General features: G+C 48.6%; 1 protein-coding gene across 3 annotated transcripts in view; it reads right to left on the bottom strand.

Moving 5' to 3' along the window:
• Positions 1–1,469: 1,469 nt before the first annotated feature.
• Crtc3 (CREB regulated transcription coactivator 3) overlaps positions 1,470–25,378 on the bottom strand; it is a 103,637-nt gene continuing 79,728 nt past the window's right edge. The window contains exons 7-15 of one of the 3 annotated variants that reach the window (XM_040729595.1): positions 25,027–25,062; positions 21,113–21,195; positions 19,823–19,872; positions 16,630–16,829; positions 13,001–13,299; positions 8,757–8,957; positions 8,591–8,671; positions 4,988–5,090; positions 1,470–4,450 (exon numbers count right to left, since the gene is read on the bottom strand). In XM_040729595.1, coding sequence (XP_040585529.1) covers positions 4,242–4,450; positions 4,988–5,090; positions 8,591–8,671; positions 8,757–8,957; positions 13,001–13,299; positions 16,630–16,829; positions 19,823–19,872; positions 21,113–21,195; positions 25,027–25,062 — 1,262 coding nt within the window. In that variant the 3' untranslated portion in view covers positions 1,470–4,241. Of the gene's footprint in view, positions 4,451–4,987; positions 5,091–8,590; positions 8,672–8,756; positions 8,958–13,000; positions 13,300–16,629; positions 16,830–19,822; positions 19,873–21,112; positions 21,199–25,026; positions 25,063–25,378 lie in introns of all 3 variants that reach the window. The other 2 variants (XM_040729588.1, XM_040729599.1) reach the window with 2 other exon arrangements.

The following is a 25,378-nucleotide window of genomic DNA, read 5'->3' as shown; positions in this document are numbered from 1 at the left end:
AGGGTGGGGCGGTGGTGGGGTCTGGGAGGAATTGAAAGGGGAATGGGTGTTATATAATCAATATACATTGCATACATGTGTGAAATTCTCAAATGAGCAAAAACTATGGCAAAAACAATTACCACTCTTCTGAGTGTAGGCAGAGGCGGCTGGGTGAGGCAGGGGATGGGAAGGGAGCTGGAGAAGGGGTTCAGGCTGCATTGATGATGTGGAGAGAATGGTTGTGCGGCAGCTGGAGCTTGGGAGTGGTGGCCGTGACAGAGAAAGACAGGGCTCAGCAGCTGGAGGCTCTGGCTGAACGAAGACGACGCGGCAGCATTGGCACGTGGAATAAAGCCACGACCACTGTTCTTGAGGCCCCAGAACTCAGAAGAGAAGGCGGGCCTGGAAGGCAGGCAAGGAAGAATGCTTTCTCACACAGAGATTTACGAGTCAAGCAGCAGGAAGATGGGGGCAGAGGGTGAGGGCATCAGCTTGGAGGAAGTGGATCAGGTACCCTGGGCAGTGGCCGGGGTCCATATGGGGCATGGTGGCTGTGAGTGTAGAACAAGGAAAGGTTTACTGGAGCCAGAGAGGGTTTGGAGGGAAGGGGTGTGTCAGCGTCAGGGAAGGCTCAGCAGGATAGGAACACATGGAGCAGGGCCTGACAAGGCCAGCAGCGCAGTGTGCGCAGGCAAAGGGAGGTCAGATGAGGCAAAGGCTGTGCAGCACTGCCTTCTGGGAAAGGAAGGAGACAGCCTGTGGTCTGAGGAGAAGCTGAGCTTGAGGAGGATGGAATAGGGAACCGAGGAGGGAGAGAGCTGGTGCTGATTGGGGCGGCTGGACGACAGGGAAGGTCTAACAAGGTCAACGGGGGGTCCTGGGGAGAGCCCAAGACTGGGATAGTGGGCGCGGAGGCCTTGCTGAGTTTCTGAAGGCCGATGGCCAGGTGCGGGGAGTCAGAGCAAAAGGGGCTTCCTGAGGGCATCCCGGAGGCTACCAACCCTGGGGACCAAGTCAGGAGAGAGGGAAAGGGAAGTGGCCACAAGTGGTGAGAGAAGGGAGGGATTCTTGGTGGGGTCAGAGCTGAGATGGAGGCTCCAAAGGTACTGCCCAGAGGTGAGATTTCTGAAGGTCTTAGGAGTCACCCTAAGACAAGGGTCAGTGTAGCGGAGGGGGAGTGCCTCTGAAGGAGAGGAGGCTCATGATGAGGGCAGAAGGCACTGGGAGGAGGGCTAAGGAGAGGGTGGGGCTTTCGGTGGAGGCAGGAGGAAGCAGAAGACAGCCATCCAGGGTGTCCTGCCCTGTCCTTGTTACCAGGTTCAAAGGGACTGTGCACCTTGCGTATGCAATGAGAAAGCTCAATGGCTGGTGAAGGACCTGGCCAGGCAATGCTCAGAAATCAGGGACTGCCAGCCAAGTAGACAGAGACAGTCAGTGAAGCTTCCCAAGCCGGGTGCCCAAGGTCGAAGAGAAACACGGAGAGCAGATACAACCATATTGTGCTGCTTTTAATTACGAAAGATGTAAAATGATGCATTATAAAACTTGGAAGCTACTTTATACAAGTCCAACCTTTCAATATTGCTTAACAAAGGGCCGGGAGTTAGGGCTGGCAGGAAGTCCGATTAGTTGCTGGGATGGCCCCATCCTGGAGCAGTGGAAATGCTGGGAACCATCTGTGCGTAAACCAGAAGGGCCCTGGAGAGTCCCAACAGGACGTGTCTTCAGACACGCTCAGAGACTGCAGTAGGGTTAGAAGGGAGAGGGCAAAGGAGATGGGCGTTTGACGCCATCAGAGCATCTCACACTCTCCTCGAAAACCCAGACCGCCACATGGCCAGAAAGATGAGTACAGCTGGTGTGGCCAAGTTCAAACACGCACCGGTTTGGGGACACCTGAGGCCACTGCAGTGCTGAGACAGGTTTGTCTGTCACGAAGCCAGCAGCGAGTACAGGCTTACATGGCTGGGGTGGGGCGACACGGTCTCCCGGTGTCCTCAATACCGTCTAGACACTCTAGTGGCCTAGCAGCAGATTTGACTCAGTGCTACATTGCGTTGTTTTGCCTTTTTGTTTTTTAATCGACTTCCCCCATAGCCAGTACTTCCCCATCGGCTGGAGAATATCCCGGGGGCAGGGCAACTCACGGTATGAGGTCCTGGGGTCTCCTGTAACAAGGCAGTCTTCCCCTGATGCAATGAACCCATGCATAAGGCACAATGCAGAGAGCAAATTGTGCTGGGACCCCCTTCCTCTAAACTCTTACAACGCACAGATCCCCGCCTGAAGGCTATGACCCGACTGGAGGGGCCTGTGGCAGAGGAGCTGGCTTCCGTGGGCATGGTGGGGTGCTGGGCAGCATGAGGGATGCAGCGCTTTCCCTGGAACTAAAGTCGCTCTGCTCTGGGATCTCAGGCATAAGGCATATGAGGTTCCACTGGGAATAGGGCTCACAAGCAGAGGCCAGTAGGGGTGGGATGGGATAGAGAGGATTCACTTTAGTTTCCCAATTCAACAGCAGAGACTGAGGTAAACAGGCACACAAAATTCTTGGGTCCTACAGGAAGGCGGAGTACGGCACCATCGGGGTTGTTTGAAGGGTCACAACGAAGGCTATGAGGAGATGCCGACAAGCCGTGGAGAGGTGCGGGGGCCAGGGTCCTCGTCCACAAGCACGGTAATGTCAGCTTCCTTCTACTTCATCCTTGCTCGCCGGGTGCAAACAGTCATTGGGCCTTAGCTGCACCCGTCTCCAGGAAGGGTAGCTGCGGTCCAAGCAAAGACTCACCTTTAGTCCCTGCCCCGCCTCCATCTCTCCCATGCCTGGCTCCTCCCCATGTGCTCTGTGGGAATCACCACTTTTCCCACTCAGGGCTATCGGGCAGTGGTGGTAGAATCTGGTCAAATTATTGTGTGATAAGGTGTTAATGAGTAACGAATCAGGCCTCCTTTACTATAAACTCATTTCTTAACCTCAGAGTACGCACCTCTATTTTAGGCAATTTAGAATACAACATGGATCTGAGTAGGAAGATTTTGCTGTGGGGCCAGTGAAGATCCCAGAGGCCCTGCACTTAGGGGCTTTGGTGTGCTCAGCCATCCTGGATGATTCCCACCTAGTTGCTGAGGGACATAATCCCCAGGAGGACGTCACTAGGATGTCATCTAGTGTGTTAAGGCATATTCAGGTGAGTATGAATTAAAGGCACCAGTATGAGAAGGTTAAGCTCTGAGCTTAGGCAGGGAATAGACATGCTACAGGTCAGACTGCCCCCCACATGGCATATGCATTCACTCCCTCACCACTGGTGGCCACGCCCAGTCACACAGCACTCATTCTTACCAGGCACTTGGTAGGCACTAGGGTTCAAGAAGGAACAAGGCACAGCTCCTGCTCCCTTGGAGCTTACAGTCTAGTGGGATCGCATTAAACAGAGAAAGCTGGGGAGGAAAAGGGGTCCAGCTGCTGTCACTGACACGCGGCCCAGCAGCTCTGCCCAGTGGGGCTGTAGGGGGCCAGCCGAGGACGGAGGATGTCTTGTGCAGGTGACAGATCTGCAGCCTCCTAGAGGGAGCTCCTCCCTCTTTAGGCTCATCCTATTTCCAGGGACTTTTCTTCGGTGAGCAAATGGGTCTCCTTCTCCTCCTGTCCGTGTACAGGAAAGCAGCAGCAAAGAGGTCACAGGCTGGGAGAAAGCAAACTGAGCTCAGCTTGCCTAAGGACAGCCGCCCCGGGACGGGTGGGTAAGCTGCCTCACTTCATTACGCCATCTGGCAGAGCAATGGCGAGGCCCAGGCTACGCACCAGCTGGGGGTGCCTGACCTTGTTGGTCACACACAAAGGCATCACAGTGCTCTGGTACCATCACTGTGTGATGCTGAACCAACTCCTCAGGCCTGTGGCTCCCAACTGAGTCCCACACTGGGTCACATCTTCAGTGCTGGCTGGGATCTGTGGCTCGGAGGCTGAGGATGTTGCGGAGTCTGCCTGTTACACAGCGCTCTGCAGTCATACACTGACTAGATGGACAACAGAAAGAGTGAAGGTGACACGGTGAGCTTCGCAGTCATCAGAAGCTCCAAAGCAGCTGGCTTGTGGCAGTACAACTGGTGTCACAGGTCGGAGAGGCAGGATGCAGCTGTGTCTAGAAAGCCATGATATCTGAGCTAGGACTCGAGGAGGGCCTGGGACAGCATGGCGCCCTCCATTGTAGCCTCTGCTCCGGCCCTTTCAGACCCCCTGCTCCACTCCACTGCGCTCACAACCGGTCAGCTCGAAACGTCTCCTCCACGGAGGGGTCCAGCAGGCCCATGCTGGAGTCACTTAACATGTTGAGTCCATCCAGGCTCAGGGGTTCGATCTGCAGCTCCTCTTCCAATGGAAACGGAGTGTCCATGTCCAGGCCAACCTCAGGCATGCCTGACAGCCCCCCACTAAGGCCTTTGAAGAGACTGGCACTTGGATCTTCTGAAAGGGGCAGAGAGGAGATTTAGGGACAGGAGGACTGAGACTTCTAAAGAGTGACAGTCCCCAGTATTCTGTCATCTGTCATCTTCCCAGACAGGCCAGTGAGCACCACATGCTGACCACTCTCAGGCCCACAGCTCTTGGCCCTGGAATTAGCTTTTTTTTTTTTTTAAGACAGGGTCTCATTCTTTATGTAGCGTAAGGTTGGCCTCAAACTCAAGGGAACCCTGCTGTCTCAGCTTCCCAAGGGCTTGAATTACAGCTGTGCACTGCCAAGTAAATCTCTGAATTTCTGTAGTTTTTTTTTCCCCTTCTGAATTGTTTCCAGTCACCTGAGACTAAATATTTCAGAAATGTGTTGACCACCAGGCCCTTTCCTCATTGCCTGCCTCTGTCTCTACGGCTGAACCCCTGCATCTTCAAGTCAGACAGAGTCTGGGGGGTCTGTTTCATTTATAGAATGTGATACGCTCTAAACTCTCTTTCACACTTGTGAAATGGGATCAACAACACAGCTGAGGGGTGGCCCACACTCACCTGCCAGGATGGTGTTTGGGAAGTTCCCACAGTTGGCATACGGGTTTGGTCTCAAGTGAAATGAGTCCTGCGGCTCTCGGTGACTCTGCTGCACCAAAGGCACCTGGAAGCATCAAAAGTAACTCCTGCAGCGTGTCCCCAGACTGTCTGCCCCACGGTCCTTCCGCCCGGAGGACTCCGCTGTGTGATAACATAGCACTCCTGGGCATCAGGAGGACTCCGCTGTGTGATAACATAGCACTCCTGGGCATCAGGAGGACTCTGCTGTGTGATAACATAGCACTCCTGGGCATCAGGAGGACTCTGCTGTGTGATAACATAGCACTCCTGGGCATCAGGAGGACTCTGCTGTGTGATAACATAGCACTCCTGGGCATCAGGAGGACTCTGCTGTGTGATAATATAGCACTCCTGGGCATCAGGAGGACTCTGCTGTGTGATAACATAGCACTCCTGGGCATCAGGAGGACTCCGCTGTGTGATAACATAGCACTCCTGGCATCAGGAGGACTCTGCTGTGTGATAACATAGCACTCCTGGGCATCAGGAGGACTCCGCTGTGTGATAACATAGCACTCCTGGGCATCAGGAGGACTCCGCTGTGTGATAACATAGCACTCCTGGGCATCAGGAGGACTCCGCTGTGTGATAACATAGCACTCCTGGGCATCAGGAGGACTCCGCTGTGTGATAACATAGCACTCCTGGGCATCAGGAGGACTCTGCTGTGTGATAACATAGCACTCCTGGGCATCAGGAGGACTCTGCTGTGTGATAACATAGCACTCCTGGGCATCAGGAGGACTCCGCTGTGTGATAACATAGCACTCCTGGGCATCAGGAGGATTCTGCTGTGTGATAACATAGCACTCCTGGGCATCAGGAGGACTCTGCTGTGTGATAACATAGCACTCCTGGGCATCAGGAGGACTCTGCTGTGTGATAACATAGCACTCCTGGGCATCAGGAGGACTCCGCTGTGTGATAACATAGCACTCCTGGGCATCAGGAGGACTCCGCTGTGTGATAACATAGCACTCCTGGGCATCAGGAGGACTCTGCTGTGTGATAACATAGCACTCCTGGGCATCAGGAGGACTCTGCTGTGTGATAACATAGCACTCCTGGGCATCAGGAGGACTCTGCTGTGTGATAACATAGCACTCCTGGGCATCAGGAGGACTCCGCTGTGTGATAACATAGCACTCCTGGGCATCAGGAGGACTCCGCTGTGTGATAACATAGCACTCCTGGGCATCAGGAGGACTCTGCTGTGTGATAACATAGCACTCCTGGGCATCAGGAGGACTCTGCTGTGTGATAACATAGCACTCCTGGGCATCAGGAGGACTCCGCTGTGTGATAACATAGCACTCCTGGGCATCAGGAGGATTCTGCTGTGTGATAACATAGCACTCCTGGGCATCAGGAGGACTCTGCTGTGTGATAACATAGCACTCCTGGGCATCAGGAGGACTCTGCTGTGTGATAACATAGCACTCCTGGGCATCAGGAGGACTCTGCTGTGTGATAACATAGCACTCCTGGGCATCAGGAGGACTCTGCTGTGTGATAACATAGCACTCCTGGGCATCAGGAGGACTCTGCTGTGTGATAACATAGCACTCCTGGGCATCAGGAGGACTCTGCTGTGTGATAACATAGCACTCCTGGGCATCAGGAGGACTCTGCTGTGTGATAACATAGCACTCCTGGGCATCAGGAGGATTCTGCTGTGTGATAACATAGCACTCCTGGGCATCAGGAGGACTCTGCTGTGTGATAACATAGCACTCCTGGGCATCAGGAGGACTCTGCTGTGTGATAACATAGCACTCCTGGGCATCAGGAGGACTCTGTGAGGACCACAGCGTGGGTGGCTTTTTTCTGCCTATACACTGCCTGTTACATGATCCCAAGAGACACCAGAGGCCACAGTTTCAGACTCTCTCTGAGTCTCAGACTCCCCCTGCTCTCTGGCTTCCAGGGAAGTGAGAGAGCAAACTTTCCCTTCACACCTGGCCAGCACCTCTCTAGAACAAAGCCTCTAAGGCCTAACGAGGAATTGGGACTGATTTAGGAATTTTTGCTGAAATTAATTTTTTACACCATTAAAAAAAGTCTCAAAAGAAAGACTTTTGAGGGAAGTGCAGGTCCGAACCTAGCCCGATAGGGGCTGAAACTGTGAGGTAGATACAGTTTGGTGCCAGAGCGCTTGCCTGGCATGTGTGAGACCCTGGGTCTGATGCCAAGCACCACAAAATATAAAACAATACCAGCAACTAAACACAATGCAGAGAGGTGAGGACTACTGACTCCTGCCACAGGATCACTACTGGCTACTTGGCTACAGCTGTCTTTATCGGTGTTACTATTGCTAAGTTCTGAAGGTGGATCAACCTCCCTTCACTTTTTAATCCATCCTGGAGCCTGACCAGTCCTTACTAAACACTATTAAAAACACAAAAGCAAAACAAAGTGGCTGAATGGAAACGCCCTGTAGAAGGAGCGCCCGTGCGCCCCCGCCCCAGTCCTGGGCTAAGCTCTCCTAGAAGGCCACGCACTGAGCTGGGCTCGCAGGCACAGGGCTACACCATTCTCTAACTCTGCTACTGCTGCCAGGTGTTGTGCCTCCTTGTCCTTCAGAGTCTCCAACACAGAGGACTGACTAGTTAGTTAGCTGCTATGGTCCCCGTGTGTACATGTGTGTTCTGTGTGCATCTGGAGGCAGGAAGACAACCTTGGGTGCTATTCCACAGATGCCATCCACTTTCTGGATTTAAGATTGACCTGGAACTCGTCACCTAAGCTTGGCTAGCCGGCAGAAAGCCCTAGGGATCATCCTTGCCTTCCCAGTGATGGGATTCTGAGTGTTCACAGTCACACCTAGGATTTCGTTCTTTTATCTTTTGTTTTTAAAAGGTTTATTTTTATGTGTATAAGTGTTGGCCTACATATACTTTGTATACCATGTGGATGCCTGGTGTCTGGAGGAGGCCAGGAGAGGGCATCAGACACCCTGGAACTGGAGTGATGGGTGGTTGTGCTGTTATGTGGGTGCTGGGCATCAAATCTGGGTCTTCTAAAAGAGCAGCAAGTGCTCTTATCTGTTGAGCCATCTCTCCAGCCCCGGCTTCTTCTTTCTGGAAGGGGTCTCATTATGTAGCTCTGGTTGGCCTAGAACTTCTACATACACAAAGTCGATCACAAACTTACAGAAATCTGCCTCCCTCTACATCCCAAATGCTGGGGTTGATGATGTGCACCACTACACCTGGTCTACTTCTTTTTAAATGCATGTTTCAGGGATGGAACTCAAATCCTTGTGCTTTACTGATTAAATTATCTCCCCAACTCTATGACTAGGGTGTTATCAAAATCCACCATTGTTCCAACAGTTCCTCTGCCGAGACCTGACCTACTACACAAAGTATGTAAGGTATAAGGCAGCCATACTGGTACTAAGAGAGAAGACACAAGGCTCTCTTGGCCATGGAACATGACTGAAACAGAAGGGAGGCCTCATCTCTTAGGTTGAAGGGTCTACACACAGAACAACCTGGGTAGTGCATTTTATACCTCAGGGCAGGAGCAGTCACTTACCTGTTGAGGAAAGGCAGGGCTGGGTCTCATGGGCTGTTGGTCAAAGCCCACATCTGGGAAGAAGTTGGTCAGAGACGAGCCCTTTGGGAAACAGGGTGTAACTATTACAGTTGGCGTGTAGAGCGAAACAAACATCCCCACCTCACCATGTCCCACAGGGACTTACCTGGGCAGTGAGGAGCTGGAAGTCCGACTGTGGCAGGGAGGGGGCTGCCTGGGGCGGATGAGCAGGGGCCTCCTGGGCATGGGGCTGCTGCAGGTGTGGCTGGGGCAGCTCCTGGGGTGTGGGGTAAGGAGGCGGTGGGGACACTTGGGCTTGAGCTTCTGTGGGCAGGAAGGAAAGTGGGCTTTGCTCTGAGGATACCACCTGTGAAATAAATCAAGGGACTCATTAGCTTCCAAGTGGCAAGATCCTTCGTGTTAGTGAAGGCGAGAGGGGAGGCTGAGCGTCTCCCCGCCACGCTGAGGTGCCCTGCTCCTGCTCTTCTGTCTCCCTGCTCCTGCTTTTCTAAAACTCATCTCGGTTTCACACCCCTGAAAGCATCTCCCATCAGTGACACTTCTATTGTTTAAACAAACAAGAATATAGCCAATTTCCTGTTTTCTCAGTGAAAGTTGCATCTCATTTGTGCTGGTGAGAGGTGGGAACTGAAGACAGTTCTCGGCTGCACTACCATCCTAAACTCTACTAAAGCGAGACACTGACACAACAGCAACAACAGTGAACATCAACACACAACCGTGGGCAACACTGACGGGAGGGGAAAGATAATGGGAGAAAAGAAAATGGCGACACAGCAGAACGGAGAGGGCCATGTGTTGTCATCCAGGAAAATCAAGAGCTACCCTGATTCATGTGACCCAGTCTCTAAAGAGCTCCAGGCTTGGAGACAGCAGGGAGCAGGGTTGATAGTAACCTCGGAGCACTGTCCAGGGTTTCTGTGAGGGGCAGCTAGCGGCCCTCCCTGACGCTGGCTGGGGAGTGGAGGTTGGCTCTGGAGAGTAAAGGTAAGGTCTCTGCATGCCACAAGGTGAACTATCTACCTTCAAGTTGGCCCCAGAGACTGCTCTCCAGACACAAGTCCACATATCAAACAGTATATAGTACTGCTCAGGGCTTTGAACCAGCCCTAGACTTCTCTAAACAGAAGTACTAGACAGAAGTTCCCCACAGAAATGAGAGAGAGAGTTCTGTCATGAGGTATGCCTCAGTAAGCCCCTACTCTCAGAGCAGCCTGTCAGCAATTCAGTGTCTTGTTCTTAAATGTGATGGGAGAACCAAGGACTGCCAGACCACCGCATCTCCAGGTGGGCAGGGTACCCGGCATGCCCATCAGAACCCAAAGAGATAAAGACCAGAAACATAGGCAGGAAGAAACAAGGAAATAAGTCTACTATTGTAACATTTAGGCCTATCTTGGCCTGGTGCATAGCACGCACCTTAAAGTTCAGCACATGGGAGGCAGAGGCAGGCAGATTTCTAAGATCAGCCTGGTATACAGAGAGAGAGTTCTAGGACAGTCAGGGCTACATAGAGAAACCTTGTATCAAATGTATTTATTTATTTATTTATTATGTATATAGCATATGTCTGTATGCCCACAGGTCAGCAGAGGGCACCAGATCCCATTACAGATGGTTGTGAGCCACCATGTGGTTGCTGGGAATTGAACTCAGGACCTCTGAAAGAGCAGGTAGTGCTCTTATCCTCTGAGCCATCTCTCCAACCGAAACCCTGTATCAAAACAAAAAACAAAAACCTAAAACCCAAAAATAAATAACTAAGCAAATAAAAAGAAGGAAAAATGAATGAGTGAGAGGAGAGAGAATGAGAGGAGAGAGAATGAATGAGAAGAGAGAGGAGAAATATGGGCATCAGAGGAAAATTTCACAATGTTCAACATTTGTAAAACAGGAATCCCAAACCGGGCGGTGGTGGCGCATGCCTTTATTCCCAGCACTAGGGAGGCAGAGGCAGGCAGATCTCTTGAGTTCGAGGCCAGCCTAATCTACAAGAGCTAGTTCCTGGACAGCCTCCAAAGCCACAGAGAAATACTTTCTCGAAAAACCAAAAACGAACAAACAAACAAACAAACAAACAGGAATTCCAAAAGGAATGGAGAAAGTCAAGGGAAATGTCATTGAAGAAATGATTAAAATTCCCAGAAATAATGGACACAAGTCTCCAGACACAAGAAACTCAGCAAACCTCCACACTCATTCCAAGCCACATTATCTCAAAGTTTCACAATCCTGGAGACAGGAAGAACCATCCTAGATGCTTCCAGAGGAGTGAAGGAGGTGCCATTCCAAGTCTTAGGTGTATGACTGGAGTAGGTCAATCAACACCTCTAAAGTCCCAGATGGACATATCCCATCTTAAGAGTTCTCTATCTAGCCAACTATTAACTAAATGGAAGGCAGAATAGATTTTCCAGTACCATTTGGCACTGAATTACCAACACACAGCTAGAAAGCCAGATCAACAACAGAAAGCAGGACATTAACATCTGGGAGCAAAACAACTACTCACTTTGTTATTTCATCGTGTGCTATGGGGTCAAGTCAAGCTAAGCGCTGTAGCACTAGAAACACAAACACCACATATTGTTCTAACTGAAATTATAATAAGCGAGCAGACTGGATAAGGTGTGAGTGAAAAGGGCTATGGGAGTGTTGAAAGAAAGCTAAATCCCAATCTTGGATGGCAGGGTGTCATTAGATAATGCTTAGCAGCAAAATCTGCAACAAAAGAAGCATGTTTATGCCAAAGGGATTAGCTAAAGTGGTTGGAAAAGCCAACTCCAGGCAGTGAAAACTGTGGTTAATGGGTTAGGGGAGACAGGCCCTTTAGAACTATTTGTCTTTTGGAAGTACATGCATGAGAAAGTCTTTTAAAAGCTTAAACATTATACAAATAATAATAATAAAAATATCAGAGCTGGGTGGCGGTGGTGGACACCTTTGATACCAGCACTTGGGAGGCAGAGGCAGGCAGATCTCAGTGAGTTTGAGGCCAGTGTGGTCTACCAAACAAGTTCCAGGACAGCCTGGGCTATACAGAGAAGCCCTGTCTCAAAAACCAAAAACAAAACAACAAAAAATAAAATAAAATTAGAGAATCAATGTTCTCTACCCTTAAAATGCAGTTAGAAAGCAAGAACACTTTTACAGCTCATAAAATAATCTCACAAAGAAAAACTGAACAGAATTCAGTAACATTTGGGGGGTGGGTTCAAGACAGACAGGGTTTCTCCGTGTAACAGTCCTGGCTGTCCAGGAAGTCACTTTGTAGACCAGGCTGGTCTTGAACTCACAGTTTCACCTCTGCCTCCTGAGCACTGGGATGAAAGGTGTGTGCCATCACTGCCTGGCAATCCATTAACTATTTTTTTTTTCCGAGACAGGGTTTCTCTGTGGCTTTGGAGGCTGTCCTAGAACTAGCTCTTTTAGACCAGGCTGGTCTCGAACTCACAAAGATCCTCCTGCCTCTGCCTCCCAAGTGCTGGGATTAAAGGTGTGTGCCACCACCGTCCGGCTCCAGTAGCATGTTTAAGAATTAATTTTTTAAAAATTCCCAAATGCTATCTCATCTTCCCCAGAAGAAGTGGCTCACAATGTCAGCATCCCATCCCAGTAACCGGTAGAGTGACTAATAACCGGATCATGTGACTTCTCCCCTGGTGTTCTACCGACTGCTCTTTACAAACCATTACTCATTTACATGAAGCAGTGAGTAGTTAATGATGTTATAATGTGTCTAGGGTGTGGTAAATGGATCAAAAATATATTTACCAATGATTATGGTAAGGAGAAACGCCCCAAGAGTTTAGAGTAAAAACAAAGTCAGAAAGTCCAGTATGACGTTCCTCTACTTCTACACGACTGTGAGTCCCAAATGTGCCTCTCTCTAAGCAGACTCCGTTTACAGCACTGTCACCCTTGTCAGAGCTAGTATTTCACATAATGAGAGTATTGTTTCTCAAGTGGGCAGTAGAACGAGGGAAGACAAGTGTTTTTTTGGGCTTTTCTCTGTGACTTACTGTAGTTACTAGGTCAATGTTTGATTTCCCATGTACAGTTTGCAATTTAAACCTGGTTTCCCTGAATTGCGGTTCATTTTCCACACTGTACTCCTTTCCCCAGCCCCAACTTCATGAGTTAATGACTACAAATTGTTTAATCTTTGCTTAAGGGCAATAAATATCACAAGCCTGCTATGAGAAAATCATTAGTGCATTTTGACTCATGCACACCTCTGCTCTCTTATTTTAGGAATAAGACAGAAGTGAGTGCATTTGCAATCATCTCAGGGATGTAATAGCAATGGACCAGGCCCCAAATGACCCAGGAGGAAGAGCCATGTGCTGCTCAGCCTGCTGCTTGTAGGCGGTTCGCAGGTCTCCCTACCTGGGAGGCAGGGTATGGGTTCAAGGGGCTGGTTGAAGAAAGCTGTCTGCCGAACACTTGATGTGCTTCGGGGCCAGGAGACAGCGTGAGAGGGCTGACTGGAGGCTGCCTGCGCCGAGAGGGGCCACTCAGGTTTGTGGTGGGAAGAGATGGGTTGCTAAGGGAGAAGAGGCGGAGCGAGGGGTGAAGAGCAGATGCAGTGGCCACAGATGTCTGTGGGTGACTATTGAAGGATGATGACAGCCCGGCCTTATTGAGTGTGGCTTGGATGGAAGGATTACTGCGAGAACTCTGGAGACCTGCAAGAAAACAAATTCACAGGTTTCTTGTTATGATTTCAGTTCAAAGGTTTTGTTTTCCAAAGCAAACTTCCTACCAGCTATGTGAAGACTGTGTGTGAAGAGGTTTCTGGGCAGCTCTCCTGCTGGGAATGTCTCGGGTGTACCAACGACAAGGAAAGGAAGCACTGTATGTAGAAAGATGCTGTCAGGCATCAGCGTGGGTGAGAGGAGAATCACTGCCTCCAAAGAGGAAAACGACCGAGAAAGCCACCCCCGTGGAAGCTGGAGCAGGTGAGTGGCGGTGAGGAGCCTCAGGCAGCTACACCCCCAGTTTAGAGCCCCTGTGCATCTGCCGCATCACACGGCCTGGATCCTCTATGGCCATTGAAGAACACGCCCCCCTGCCCCGCCCCCAGACCTCTCAGCCTTACAGGCAGTCCCTCACGCTTACATTTTGGCCTCTTCACAAGCTTTCTGTAAACAATGTTTCCAAACTCGGCAGAAAGGATGCTTCTGGTCCCTATTCCTCTGAGGTGAAAGGGGGTGAATCTTGTCGCGAGCAAGACTTTTTGGGAATGGTGTCTCCATAGCACAGACAGCTGAGAGAGGAGTTCCAGGAAGCTGGGACACCACTGGACCTTGGCACTCAGCTCAAGCCCAGATGGAACAGCTCTACTCCGTGAAGGAGAAAGCTGCTGTTGTGGCCACATCCGTGGTCAGTTCAGCCCACCACATTCGTGCTCAAAGTTGGGAAGCAGAAATGTGTGTTTATGCTGATAAAAATTTGTTTGTGGGGGGTCAGGATAGCTTAGTGGCAGAGCATACGCCTGGAATTCTTGCGGCTCTAGGTGAAATCTCTAGCACCTTGAGCAAAACCAAACAAAACAAAAGTGGAAACAAGTAAGAACAGCACCCTGCAAGCAGCCCTTGAGGGTAGAGGCAGGGGGCCAAGAGTTCAGGACCTGCGAGCTGGAGGCCGGCCAGAGCCACATGGGATGTCCCAGAAACAGGGCCAGCAAATGGCTCAATAGGGAAAGGCACTTGGTGCCAAACCTAGTGTTCCTTGACTCGCACATGTGTACTGTGCTCACACGCGTGTGCGTGCACACACACGCTCCAAGTACAAGTATAATGGAAAGAAAGATTGTTTGATAAAACTTACTGAAACGAAGAAATTACAAAATCAACTATTTTAACTGGCAAAATTATTATGATTTAATTTAAAATTTTAAAATGGAGACAGGGCATCTATCATGTAGACCAGGCCTGAGCAGAACTAGATTTATAGCAGAGGATGGCCTTGAACACGGGATTGCAGGTGTGGAACACTGTACCTAATACAAGATTAGTAACTTTAAAAGTGTTGGTTTACTCAGTATGTATGACGTGTACATGACGGGGAAGGCACACAAGCCCTGGTGCATGTGGAGGTCAGGGGACAACTCTGTGGAGTCGGTTTCTCCATCCACCTTTATGTGGGTTCTGGGGATTGAACTCAGGCTTGGCAACAAGCGCTTTTACCTCCTGAGCCATTTTACTAGCCTGAAGAAACATTTTTAAAGTTAGAAATTATGTTTCTGGTAGGATCCTGATCGTTACCCCACCACTCAATCAATGCAAACATGAGACTCAGGTAGCTCAAATAGTAAGGAGAGGTAAGGGTCTGAGTCAGACTTAAAAAGAAGCCTCCTTCAGAAAGAAAGCTTAGATAGTTTTCAAAAACATGTGTCCCAGGATCTTTTATTTTAGAAAAGTAGCTCAGGCTGGTCTGCAACTGGTAATGCACCTGCCTTAGCTTTTTACATTGTATATGACATATACTTAAATATTTTTATTTTATGTATATGAATGCCTGTCTACACATGCTCGGTACTGGTGGAAGCCAAAAGAGAGCGTCAGATCCCTTAGAACTGGAGTCCCAGGTGATTATGAGCCATCAGGGGGATGCTAGGAACTGAACCTGGGTTCTCTGCAAAGAGCAGCAATATTCTTAACCACTGAGCCATCTCCATAGCCTCAGTGCCACACAGTTTAAGGTGTGCACGACACTATAAAGCTAGACACGTGAGCTATGGCGTTCTTCATAAAACGATGCAGGTGACAGTCAATGACTGAACACGAGGTTTTCGGCCAGAAGCAAAGGGTAAAGTCTGCAGGTGGCAGCTTCCTCAAGGACCAGGAGCTAGGAGGGATGTTGTTTTGTTTCAGTGACCCTGGGCATCATGCTCACTGAGAATTCATTTAAAAGGGGTCTTGCCCAAGCTGAGTCTAGAACTCTCAAAGAGTTTGAAATAAATCAAAGAAACTCAGAGCTCAGAGACTGGTGTCTTCTTAAAGGGTACCCCAGGTTCCTTACTGCACTTGGGAACACCCTGCATTTAAGACATTGTAACATGGCTCTACTACTCACTCTTGACAGTGAGTCTGCCCATACATAACTTGATTTATATAAAAAAAAATCAAAACTTAGTCTTAAGAAATAAAAGATAGTTTATCATTGAATGACACTCCCTCCTAAAACAAAAGTAAAGGTGATCTCTGCAACCAGCTGTGTAAAACATAAACCACACTGCTCAGCAGAAGTCCCACAGCACCACCGGAGACCAGGCAGGGAACCCTAGGGGGCCACTCCCAGGAGGCAGGCTCTGCTCTGCTCAGCAAGTCTCACTGAACCCAGAGTGGAAACCAGAAACCACTTCCTCCACCTACACTGTCACTGAGGAGCCTTCCAAATGGAACATTCCACAGCAGGCGCCTGACCTGGGGCTGTACCACACCACTGTAGAGGAGGGACTACCGCCTGCTCCGGGTGCTAACAAGAGCAGTGTTGGTTCAACATGAAGTCAACGTAGGGTCTGGGCTGTGGACAGTCAAGCCTGCGGAGGAACACCACATCACATCACAAGCAACACGACTACAGCCAGTACCACATCTGCAAGCGCTTCTGAGCACTTGGGTAGTTTTGAACTGTAGTAGATTTCTATGTATGCTAAGTATAAGTATTTTCATCATGCCCATTGTAAATTTTCTAAAATTTAAAGTATTGTCCTTTTAAAATCCAGTGGGGGAACTGGGGTGCTAAGGAAATGGATTAAATGATAAAAGATTACCATATGCTGACAGGAACTGCTAACATTGTTCAGTTGGCACGGAATGGCACCTACTTCTCTGCTCCCAAACATTCCTCCCCAAGTTCTCTGCACACACGGGCTTGTGAAGACAACAAAGGATGAGGTGGAGCAGAACTGCTCCAGTGCTCGTCAAACCAGCAGAGGTGGGACCCGGAGCAGACCCTGACGAGTGTAAGGACCACTCTCGTTCAGGGATGCACCAGATCGGGGTACTTACCAGAGGAGTGTCTTATGCCCAGATGAGTCATCGCAGCGGGAAGGTTGCCCACACTATTGCCCACACTCATGCTGCTGTCCAGGGAGGCTGGCAGTGGCGCTGAGTAGTGGAGGTTGGTTAGATCTGGCAATGACCCTCCGGTGTTCAGGGTCCCCAGGAACGGCGAGAGGCCTATGTTCTGGCCATTGTGTGGGAACACACTGAGAAGACAAAGAAGCCCTGCTTCACACCATGCATTTGGCTGCTGGAAACGGGACACACGATGTCTTTTCCATGTCAGGGACTGTAGTCCCTGCCTCGCCCGAGAATGCGGTCAACTGCCCACCCTCTCTGATACAATTGCCAGGCTTGAACCAGGCAGTGGTGGCTCACGCCTTTAATCCCAGCACTTGGGAGGCAGAGACAGGTAGATCTCTGTGAGTTCGAGGCCAGCCTGGTCTACAGAGCTAGTACCAGGACAGTCTCCAAAACAATACAGAGAAACCCTGCCTCGGGGGGGGGGGGACAATGCCACTATAAAACCAGGCTGCGGGCCTGATTTTCATAGCTAGTGCTTGATGGGGGAGGACCTGTCCCATTGTGGGTGGGGACATCCCTGGGCTGGTGGTCCTTAGTTCCATAAGAGAGCAAACTGAGCAAACCAGTAAGCAGCACCCTGCACAGCCTGTGTGTTAGCTCCTGTCTCCAGGCTCCTGCCTCACTGCTTCTGTCGGTGAACTGATACATGGAACTGCCAAGTGAAACAAACCCTTTCCTTTCCAAGCTGCTTTTGGTCATGGTGTTTCATCACAGCAATAGTGATCCTGCCTAAGAAAGGGTGCTAGACTCCTGGAGTTGAGGCTACAAGTGGTTGTAGGCCATCCATCTGCTGTGAGCAGGCAGCAAGTGCTCTTTATCACTGAGCCATCTCTCCAGTCAAGTTTCCATAGTCTTGAAAGCAGGGGAAACATATTGCCACTCATTTATTAAAACCATTGACTGGCCATCGCCTGCCAGGCACAAGGGCAGGCCCAGGAGATAGGATGAGCAAGTCCATCTCCCTGCTGTGCTCCTGAGTTACCTGCTTTTTCCTGTCTTTCTTTAGGAACATGGCTTTTTACAAGCAGGGACTGACCTGCTCTGTTTATTGTTGGATCTGGTGCCTAAAATTAGGAGTTGATAACCATCTGCATGAACAGAACACTGATGGAAACGCTATCTTTAACATAAAATCAAGAAGGCAACTTCCTTTAATTAGCAGATGCTACTTCCAGAGCTCTTCAGGGTTAAGATTGCAGTCCCAGTTCTACAGTGTAAGCACCGGAGCCTGGAGTGTGATTTGTAAGGTGAGGTGTCAGCCCAGACATGCTTTTAATTAATTAATTATGTATATTTGAGTGGTGCGTATGTGTGTGCATGCGCACGTGCAACGCGCGTACACAGGCTACAGGAGGATGATGGGTATCCTGCTAGTAAGTCATTCTCTGCCTTACTTCCTTGGCACACTCTCGCACTGAACCTGGAATTTGGCTGGTGGTCAGGAAGCCCCAGTGATCCTCATGTTGCCACCCCTTCTACAGTGCTAGACTTACAGATGCACACAACCATGCCATTTCTTAATGGGTACTAGGGATTGGAACTCAGGTCTTTAAGCTTGCAAAGAAAGCTCTCTTCCCCTCAGAGTCATCTCTTTAGTCCCCCCTTTTTCAAGACAGGGTATTAATTATCCCAGACTGGTCTCAGATAGCCTTACACTTCAGATCCTCCTGTACTCACCTCTGGATTGCAGGACTGCAACGTGCACTGTCACACCTAGTTATGCAGGGCTGGGATGGAACCTAGGCTTTGTGCATGCTAGGCAAGCACTCTGCTAACTGAGCTACAGGCCTAGCCCCCAGTTTTTTGGTTCTTAAATCTTGGCCCCATCTGTAGGAAGGTCCTACATCTCTGGATGGGCTGGTCTTCTTTGTCTTGCCATGTCCCTAGCAGGATTTCTGTTGTTCTTCTCAGCTCCACAGGCTATTAACTACAGGAGCATATATTTAACTGACCAAAAAAAAAAAGCTCGGATGCACTGCTGTGAAATCATGATTTTGTGACATCTTCTAAAATGGGTATTTGTGTCAAGGAGATCATGCAAAGGTCTCATTTTCAAATCACACTGTTTTGGTCTAGGAAGACTTACTGTTCCTGAGTTGGCTTTGTCCCATGCTATGGGACTGTGACAAACCTCATGTAGCTTTCTGAGTGCTCTCTCAGGGTACTGCCCAGCCCAGGGGTCCTCCCTATGAAGACCCATTCAGATCATCCAGCTGGTTCAAAGGGAAGGGATAGCTGTGGCTCCCTTAGCAGTAGGCTAATCGTGGTCCTCAGCTGAGTCACCTACACCAGTTTCCTTCTGAGTGTCAATACCTAGGCTTCACAACTGCTCTCCCCCTTAATCTCCCTTATGCTCACCTTTCTCACAGACTTTTTAGAACTGTTCGTACTACAAGTATTTTTATACTATATGTGTTTTAATAATCTATCCAAAATCTTTTAGGTAATAAATCTGTATGTCATAAAATCCATTTATTAAGGTAGGTACGGGCTGATTTCTGTGAGTTCAAGGCTAACTTAGTCAATATGGTGAATTCTAGGCCAGCCAGGGTAATATAATGAGACTCATACCTCCAAACAAACAAACAACAACAAAATAAAAAAACCCAAATAATAAATATTGATTAGTGCCACAGACTCATTCAAAATCACAAATCTTCCTGTTCATCCTTTTTATACATTGTAGTAAAATACGCATACTATGTAAATTCACTGCTCTGACCATTTTTGCAATGCGCAGATCAGAAGCATTGAGTACATTCTCAGAACTTCTAAAATCAACTTCTATGTAGCCAATCAAGGTAACTGATAGTTTCCTACCCTGTCAACTGTTGCCCAACGGCCTGCCAGAGGCCCCAGTGGACACGTGTACACTTCTGTTTCTACCAGGTAGGTTCTGTGTGTGCCCAGAGTCAACTGGGCTATTCCTAAATACATTTATGGTGGTTTTATTGATTTGGGGCACATGGGAACTGCCCATGAATTATGTGTAAAAAAGAGAATGGGTATTTTTATGCAAATGCAGTTGACTTGGGTTTATATAGAGCAAGTTCCATTTCTCAGCTCTGTGACAAAGTAGAGAAGACCCTCAAAACTCTTGGCAGAAGTGACTTACTTGCCGCCACCAACGTCACAGGATCGAGGGCGTCCAGACAGAGACTGGATCTGGAAAGAGACAACAAAGCTAGGCTTAGTCAATGCAGCCAAATTCAAATGCTTGAAAAGGGGGCTCTGAGCACCCAAGTTAGAGCCTGTGACAGACAGAACAGGTCAAGGGCATCTTCACAGAGCATCCATGTGAGTTTGGGGAGTTTCCAGTCAAAAGAGAAGTGTAACATTAACATATTTTTTAATTCTTTATTAATTTGTCTTCTAGTTAAATGGTTATTTCCTTCAAAGAGTCAAATGTTTTACACATTCAGATTTTGTTTTCAATTGGCAAGACAGAAAAAGAAGAAAATAAAGGAGCACAACAGGGAAGGAATGAAAGTCAAGGAAAAAGGCCAATCTGGAATGTAAATTGGTGGGGACAGGGATGGATACCAAGGGAGACGAGCTCATCTCTCTAGAGAAAGCAGCTCCAGGTACTGGGGGGGGGGTGCACACCCATTTCCTGTCTTCTACAAACAGTCTCCAAAGTCACCTTTCATAGCCCAGAGGATGGAGAGCTGTTTAAATAAGTGGATTTTAAATCTTAGTTCTTTTAGGCCCCTAAAGATAAAACACCAACTACTTATCATATATATATATATATATATATGATATATATATCCTTTCAAGATCACCTTAATGCTAGCAGAGACTTTGGTAGATTTGATAGAGGAAAAGGAGCAGGACCAATGACCCTGATAGATGAGGACAGTTAGACACAGAGACCAAACAACCAACTACATCTGACTGAGCATCACTGAGGGCTGGGAGGAGGCAGGCCAAGCTAAGCTGGGGGCCTCCCTCTCCTCAGTGGGCGAGGTTTGCACAGCGAGGTGGGGGCCAGCAGTAGGACTTTAGATCCTAACATTCGGATCTCAGAGAAAGCATAGTAAACAGATGACTCATCAGATGTCTCTCCAGAGCCAGGGTCGAAGGCCTCTGATTTTAGAAAGGATCATCTGGCACGATAGCAGTTCTCAAAAGCAGAGAGAGGTCTGCCCTCTCGTGCCAGCTCTCCAAGCTCCAGACCGGGTAGGGCTCGGGTAAGGTTCACACACAAGCAAGGAAGCCACAAGACCACTGTGCTAATTCACCACCATGATCATGACTTTGCTTGGAACGGCACCCATCTCCTGCTGTCTTCCCTGTCTGGGTGTCCAGCCAACTCCGCTCTTCCCTTTTCCCTAGTTCTGGCTTCCGCCTCTGCAGGGCAGGCAGCCAGGGCGATGACTGTAGCTGGGGACGGCTCACCCACCTCCTTGGTCTCCCACAGTTGTTTAGGCAGCGGCTTCGGAACATTTAGCAGGCTCTCTTCTTTCAACAGACCAGGGAAAGATGCTACTAAAAGGGAGAAGACGCACATTCACTGAACTAAAATTAGAAGCAGCTACCCGACTTTTGACCAAATAAATTAGCTTAGTTTAAAACTGCTGGGGTGGGGCTGTGGGGAGCAAACCTGTAATCCCAGCATTCAGGAGGCAGAGGCAGGCAGATCTCTGTGAGTTTGAGGCCAGTATACTCTACATAGGAAGTTCCTGGATAGCTAGGGCTACACAGAAAGACCCTGTCTCGAAAGAAGAGAAAAGAGATGGGTGGTGGCGCACGCCTTTAATCCCAGTACTCAGGAGGCAGAGGCGGGCAGATCTCTGTGTTCTGTGTTCAAGGGCAGCCAGGATTACATAGAAAAACCTTGTCTTGAAACAAACAAAAGAGAAAGAAAGAAAAGGAAAAAGATTTTAAATGGCTCTTAGCATTCAGAGGTGGCTGCCCTGGAACCCGCTATGCAGCCCAGGCTGACCTAGACTTGCAGCCATCCTCTGCCTTTGTCTCTCAAGCGGTGGGATTATAGGCATGTGCCATCCGCCTAGTGAACAGGATTTCTTTAGCAAATATTTATTTTTAACATACTCTTTTCTTTAATTATTGTATTATTTTGTGTATATGGGTATTTTGCCTACATGTGTCTGTGTACTACATGAATGCCAGTGCCCATAGAGGCTAGAAGAGGGCATCAAATCCCCTGGGACTAGTTACAGATGGTTGCGAGCCACCATGTGGGTGCTAGAAGTTGAACCCAGGTCCTTTGGCAGTGCTCTTAACCACTGAGCCATCTCTCCAGCCCCTTTATCAAATGTTTATTGGCAGTCTTCTGGGAAATGTATAAACTAGCCAGGGGATGAAGGCAACACACTTAAGACGGCCAGTAAAACGGAAGGAAGTCCAGGAGAGCAATACACCCTTGCTTGCAGAGAAGAACATTGCGGTTTTGGAGCTGGGTGCTCTGGGCTCCCTTCAGAGACACAGTAAAGGGCATTCAAGCAAAAGAGTGGGGGATAAGTAAAAGGCTTAGAGAAGAAATGGTGGCTACCACCAGCCAGAGTGCTCTGCGGGCTAGGTGAAGGAGAGTGATAGGAAATAAAATGTAGAAGTCTGAGACAAGGCCAGGGCCCTGCAGGCATGGGAAAAGAGATAAGGAAAAGCACACATTAATCAAGAGAAGATGAAAAGAAGACGGTAACAACAAATGAAGAGGTGGGTTGGGGAGATGGCTCGGTGAACAGAGCATTTGCCCTGCAAGAGTGCAGACCAGAGTTTGGATCCCCAGAACCCACGTAAAAGCCAGACAGGCTTGGCAGCTGCCTATAGGATTATAATCCCAGAGCACCAGGGGCAGAGACAGGCTCTTTGCTCCCTGAGCAAGCTGATGAGTTAGATTAGCCAAAATCAGCAAGTGATGGACCCCACAGGTCTCCTGCTCCAGTAAATAAAACGGAGAGTAGTCAAAGAAGACGCCTATCTCAACATGAATGTGCATGTATGTGCAAGTACCCCCCAAGGTGTCCACATACATAAACACGGGTGCACATACACAAATGGAGTTAGGAACAATGTATGGAAATCACAGTGGCAGTGAAGCTACTTGGTAAAGTGCTGGGACTGAGAATAAAAGACTGATAACCCACCAGGCACGTTGGGCTGATGGGGTTCTAATGGGTCTTTAATGTATAGGACAGCCTAACTCTACTTGAAGGGACTGTCCTTGGCTGTCTGAGTTAACACTCCCAGTCATACCAATGAAAGTGAGAAGGTTGGCAGACCCACAAACCAAGTGAAGGCTTTTTGTTCTCAGACACAGACCAGAGGTCAAAGGCGAGCTCTGAGGAACTATGTGATCTACTGTCAGGAAGGTTATTCAACAGCAGACCCTGGAGATTGCTCAGAATGAGGGATGCTGCAGGTCTGGGGACCACGTAGCTCCACTGTGACTGTCTTGCCTGTCCTGCCCTTGGCTCACATAAGATGAGTAATACATCCCAGGAAGTCACTTAAACCTGAGATCAAAGCTAAGCACATTGGCACAAGCCTGTAATCCCAGCATGAAGGAAGTAGAAGCAGGAGGATCAGGGGTTCAATGCCAGCCTGGGCTACATGATACTATATCTCGAAAAACAAACAACAAAATAGGGGACAAGATTTCAGAATAAACTTGGAGAAAAGGGCTTAAATACTCTTGCTTCTATTTTTCTTTTTTGTAAGTTAATAAAACTTGGGACATAGTCATAACTGTGAACTCCCAGAATTATTACCAGTGCTAGCACAGCACCACGCAGTGCTCACGGCTAACTTCCCACCGCCAGTGCAACAAATGCCACTTCTGGAGACAACCGGACTCATCAGTGTGCCTCGGGGTCTCTCAGTCCTGGAGTTCAACCCACTCACTCTTTCTCTCCTTTTCTACCCTCTTTTTCTTTGATTCCCTTTATGTATTGCTAAGGATAGGCCCTGAAAAGCCCTGCGTTCCGTTACTGAATCACCCTAGATGGATTATTCTCTTTTGAAGAGCATATTTTGTCTAAGTTCTTGTTGGCTCTCTTTTTCTAATCACGGATATAAATGCTGCAGAGATGTGAGCCCCAGGAGGCTCTTAGGCTGTTCAGCTTCTGTGATGCTTAATAAACAGTTCCTGGGACACACAGACCCACAGGGATTCTCCACGGCTGGGTGACAGGAGCAATGAGCTTTGTGGACCTTATGGTTCAAGAAAAGAGGGAGAACAGGACAGCAATGTTCCCTGAAGGTTCTGCAGGAGGCCAAGCAAGGCAGCCTAAGAGAGGGGTCACAGGACTGGGCCTGGGACAGGCCACAGTGCCTCAATAGACTGCTTCCTTTGAGGGGTTCAGTGTCTGTAGTTTCTTCCCATGTACAGCCTTTTTCACAAGGTAAACTAGTGAAGTCACGTCTTCGTTTCTGCCCTGAATGATCAGTTATGATTTTATTTAACACCTGAAACGTAGGTACAGGGTGATGTCAGGGGGTTCTGTCTCTCATGCAAGTGATCCCTCTTTTCATGCTCTCCACAGGCCTGGTCTGTGTGACACACAAACTGGTCACTCAGCTAATTCAGAATATGAATATTACATTTCAGCTTCTAAAGATCTAACAGTGTCAGGTACTAAATGACTAAATGAACAGGGTTAGACCCCCATCTATTGATGACTTTCAGTTTCATGTCAGTAGATCTCTAGCATGATTTTAATTGATTTTAACAAAATCAGTGTCTTATGCAAAATGCATAATTCTACTTTATAATAAATGTGCACTTACTTTTCTTTTTTTGAGACAGGATCCCGGGCTAGTCTCAAGCTCATTATGAGGCCAAGGTTATCCTTGAGCTTCTGGTCCTCCTGCCTCCGCCTCCCAGGTGGAGGGCTACAGGAGTGCACAACATGCCTGGCTTATTTGCTGCTGGAGACTGAACTCTGGGTTGCATGCATGTGTGAAAGCTGAGCAGTCCAGCATCTGAACTACAGCGGTCTTAGTGCAAATTTGCATGTTCCTTCACTGTCACTTAAATCTATCAGTCACTCACAGTGACTTTCTACATGGGCTGAGGCAGTGCTGAGAGAAGGCAGTGGAACAACTTTTTAAGTACTTGATTAATTCACATTTTCATGTGGTTACAACTCTTCCTTCCTTGCACAACCTTGTGACCGTGGTGCTGAGGGGACTTGGGTAACAAAGGACCATTGTAGTCTAGTCATACATTTCCTCTCTCATGGCTTTGATCATGTCTGGCTAATTTTCTTAGAGCAACTCAGATAAGTAATCCAGGCAACAGATGTCAGCCTTCACATAAATACGACTGTCAACCCCAATGCCTGCTCATACCTTCCCCATGGCCATCGCTTTCTCCATCACAGAAACCTGGTAGAAAAGAGAAAAAAGAACATTTTTATGCGTGGGGCTTTCATTTGTTCATGCATTGGAATGATGCTCTGATGTGAAATACGATTTTCGAAAGGCAGTTTTAACAAAGCGCATTCAAGGCACTTTAATTTTCACACTACAAACAGATGCAGTCATTCCAAGTCTAGAGCTGATGCCCACGTGTTTGTCCCTTAGAAGGCTCTTTGTCTTAAATATCCTTGCTGGCCCTGTCTCAAGAGAACACTGGTTGACAGTCTGAGAACCTGTTTTCAAAATACAAAGCAAAAAAGTTTGTTCTGTCATACTTCCAAAT

This window comes from Mesocricetus auratus, unplaced genomic scaffold (assembly GCF_017639785.1).
Source record: "Mesocricetus auratus isolate SY011 unplaced genomic scaffold, BCM_Maur_2.0 Super-Scaffold_4256, whole genome shotgun sequence".
NCBI classification, from domain to species: Eukaryota; Metazoa; Chordata; class Mammalia; order Rodentia; family Cricetidae; genus Mesocricetus; species Mesocricetus auratus.
This window is presented reverse-complemented; position numbering and strand designations above follow the sequence as displayed.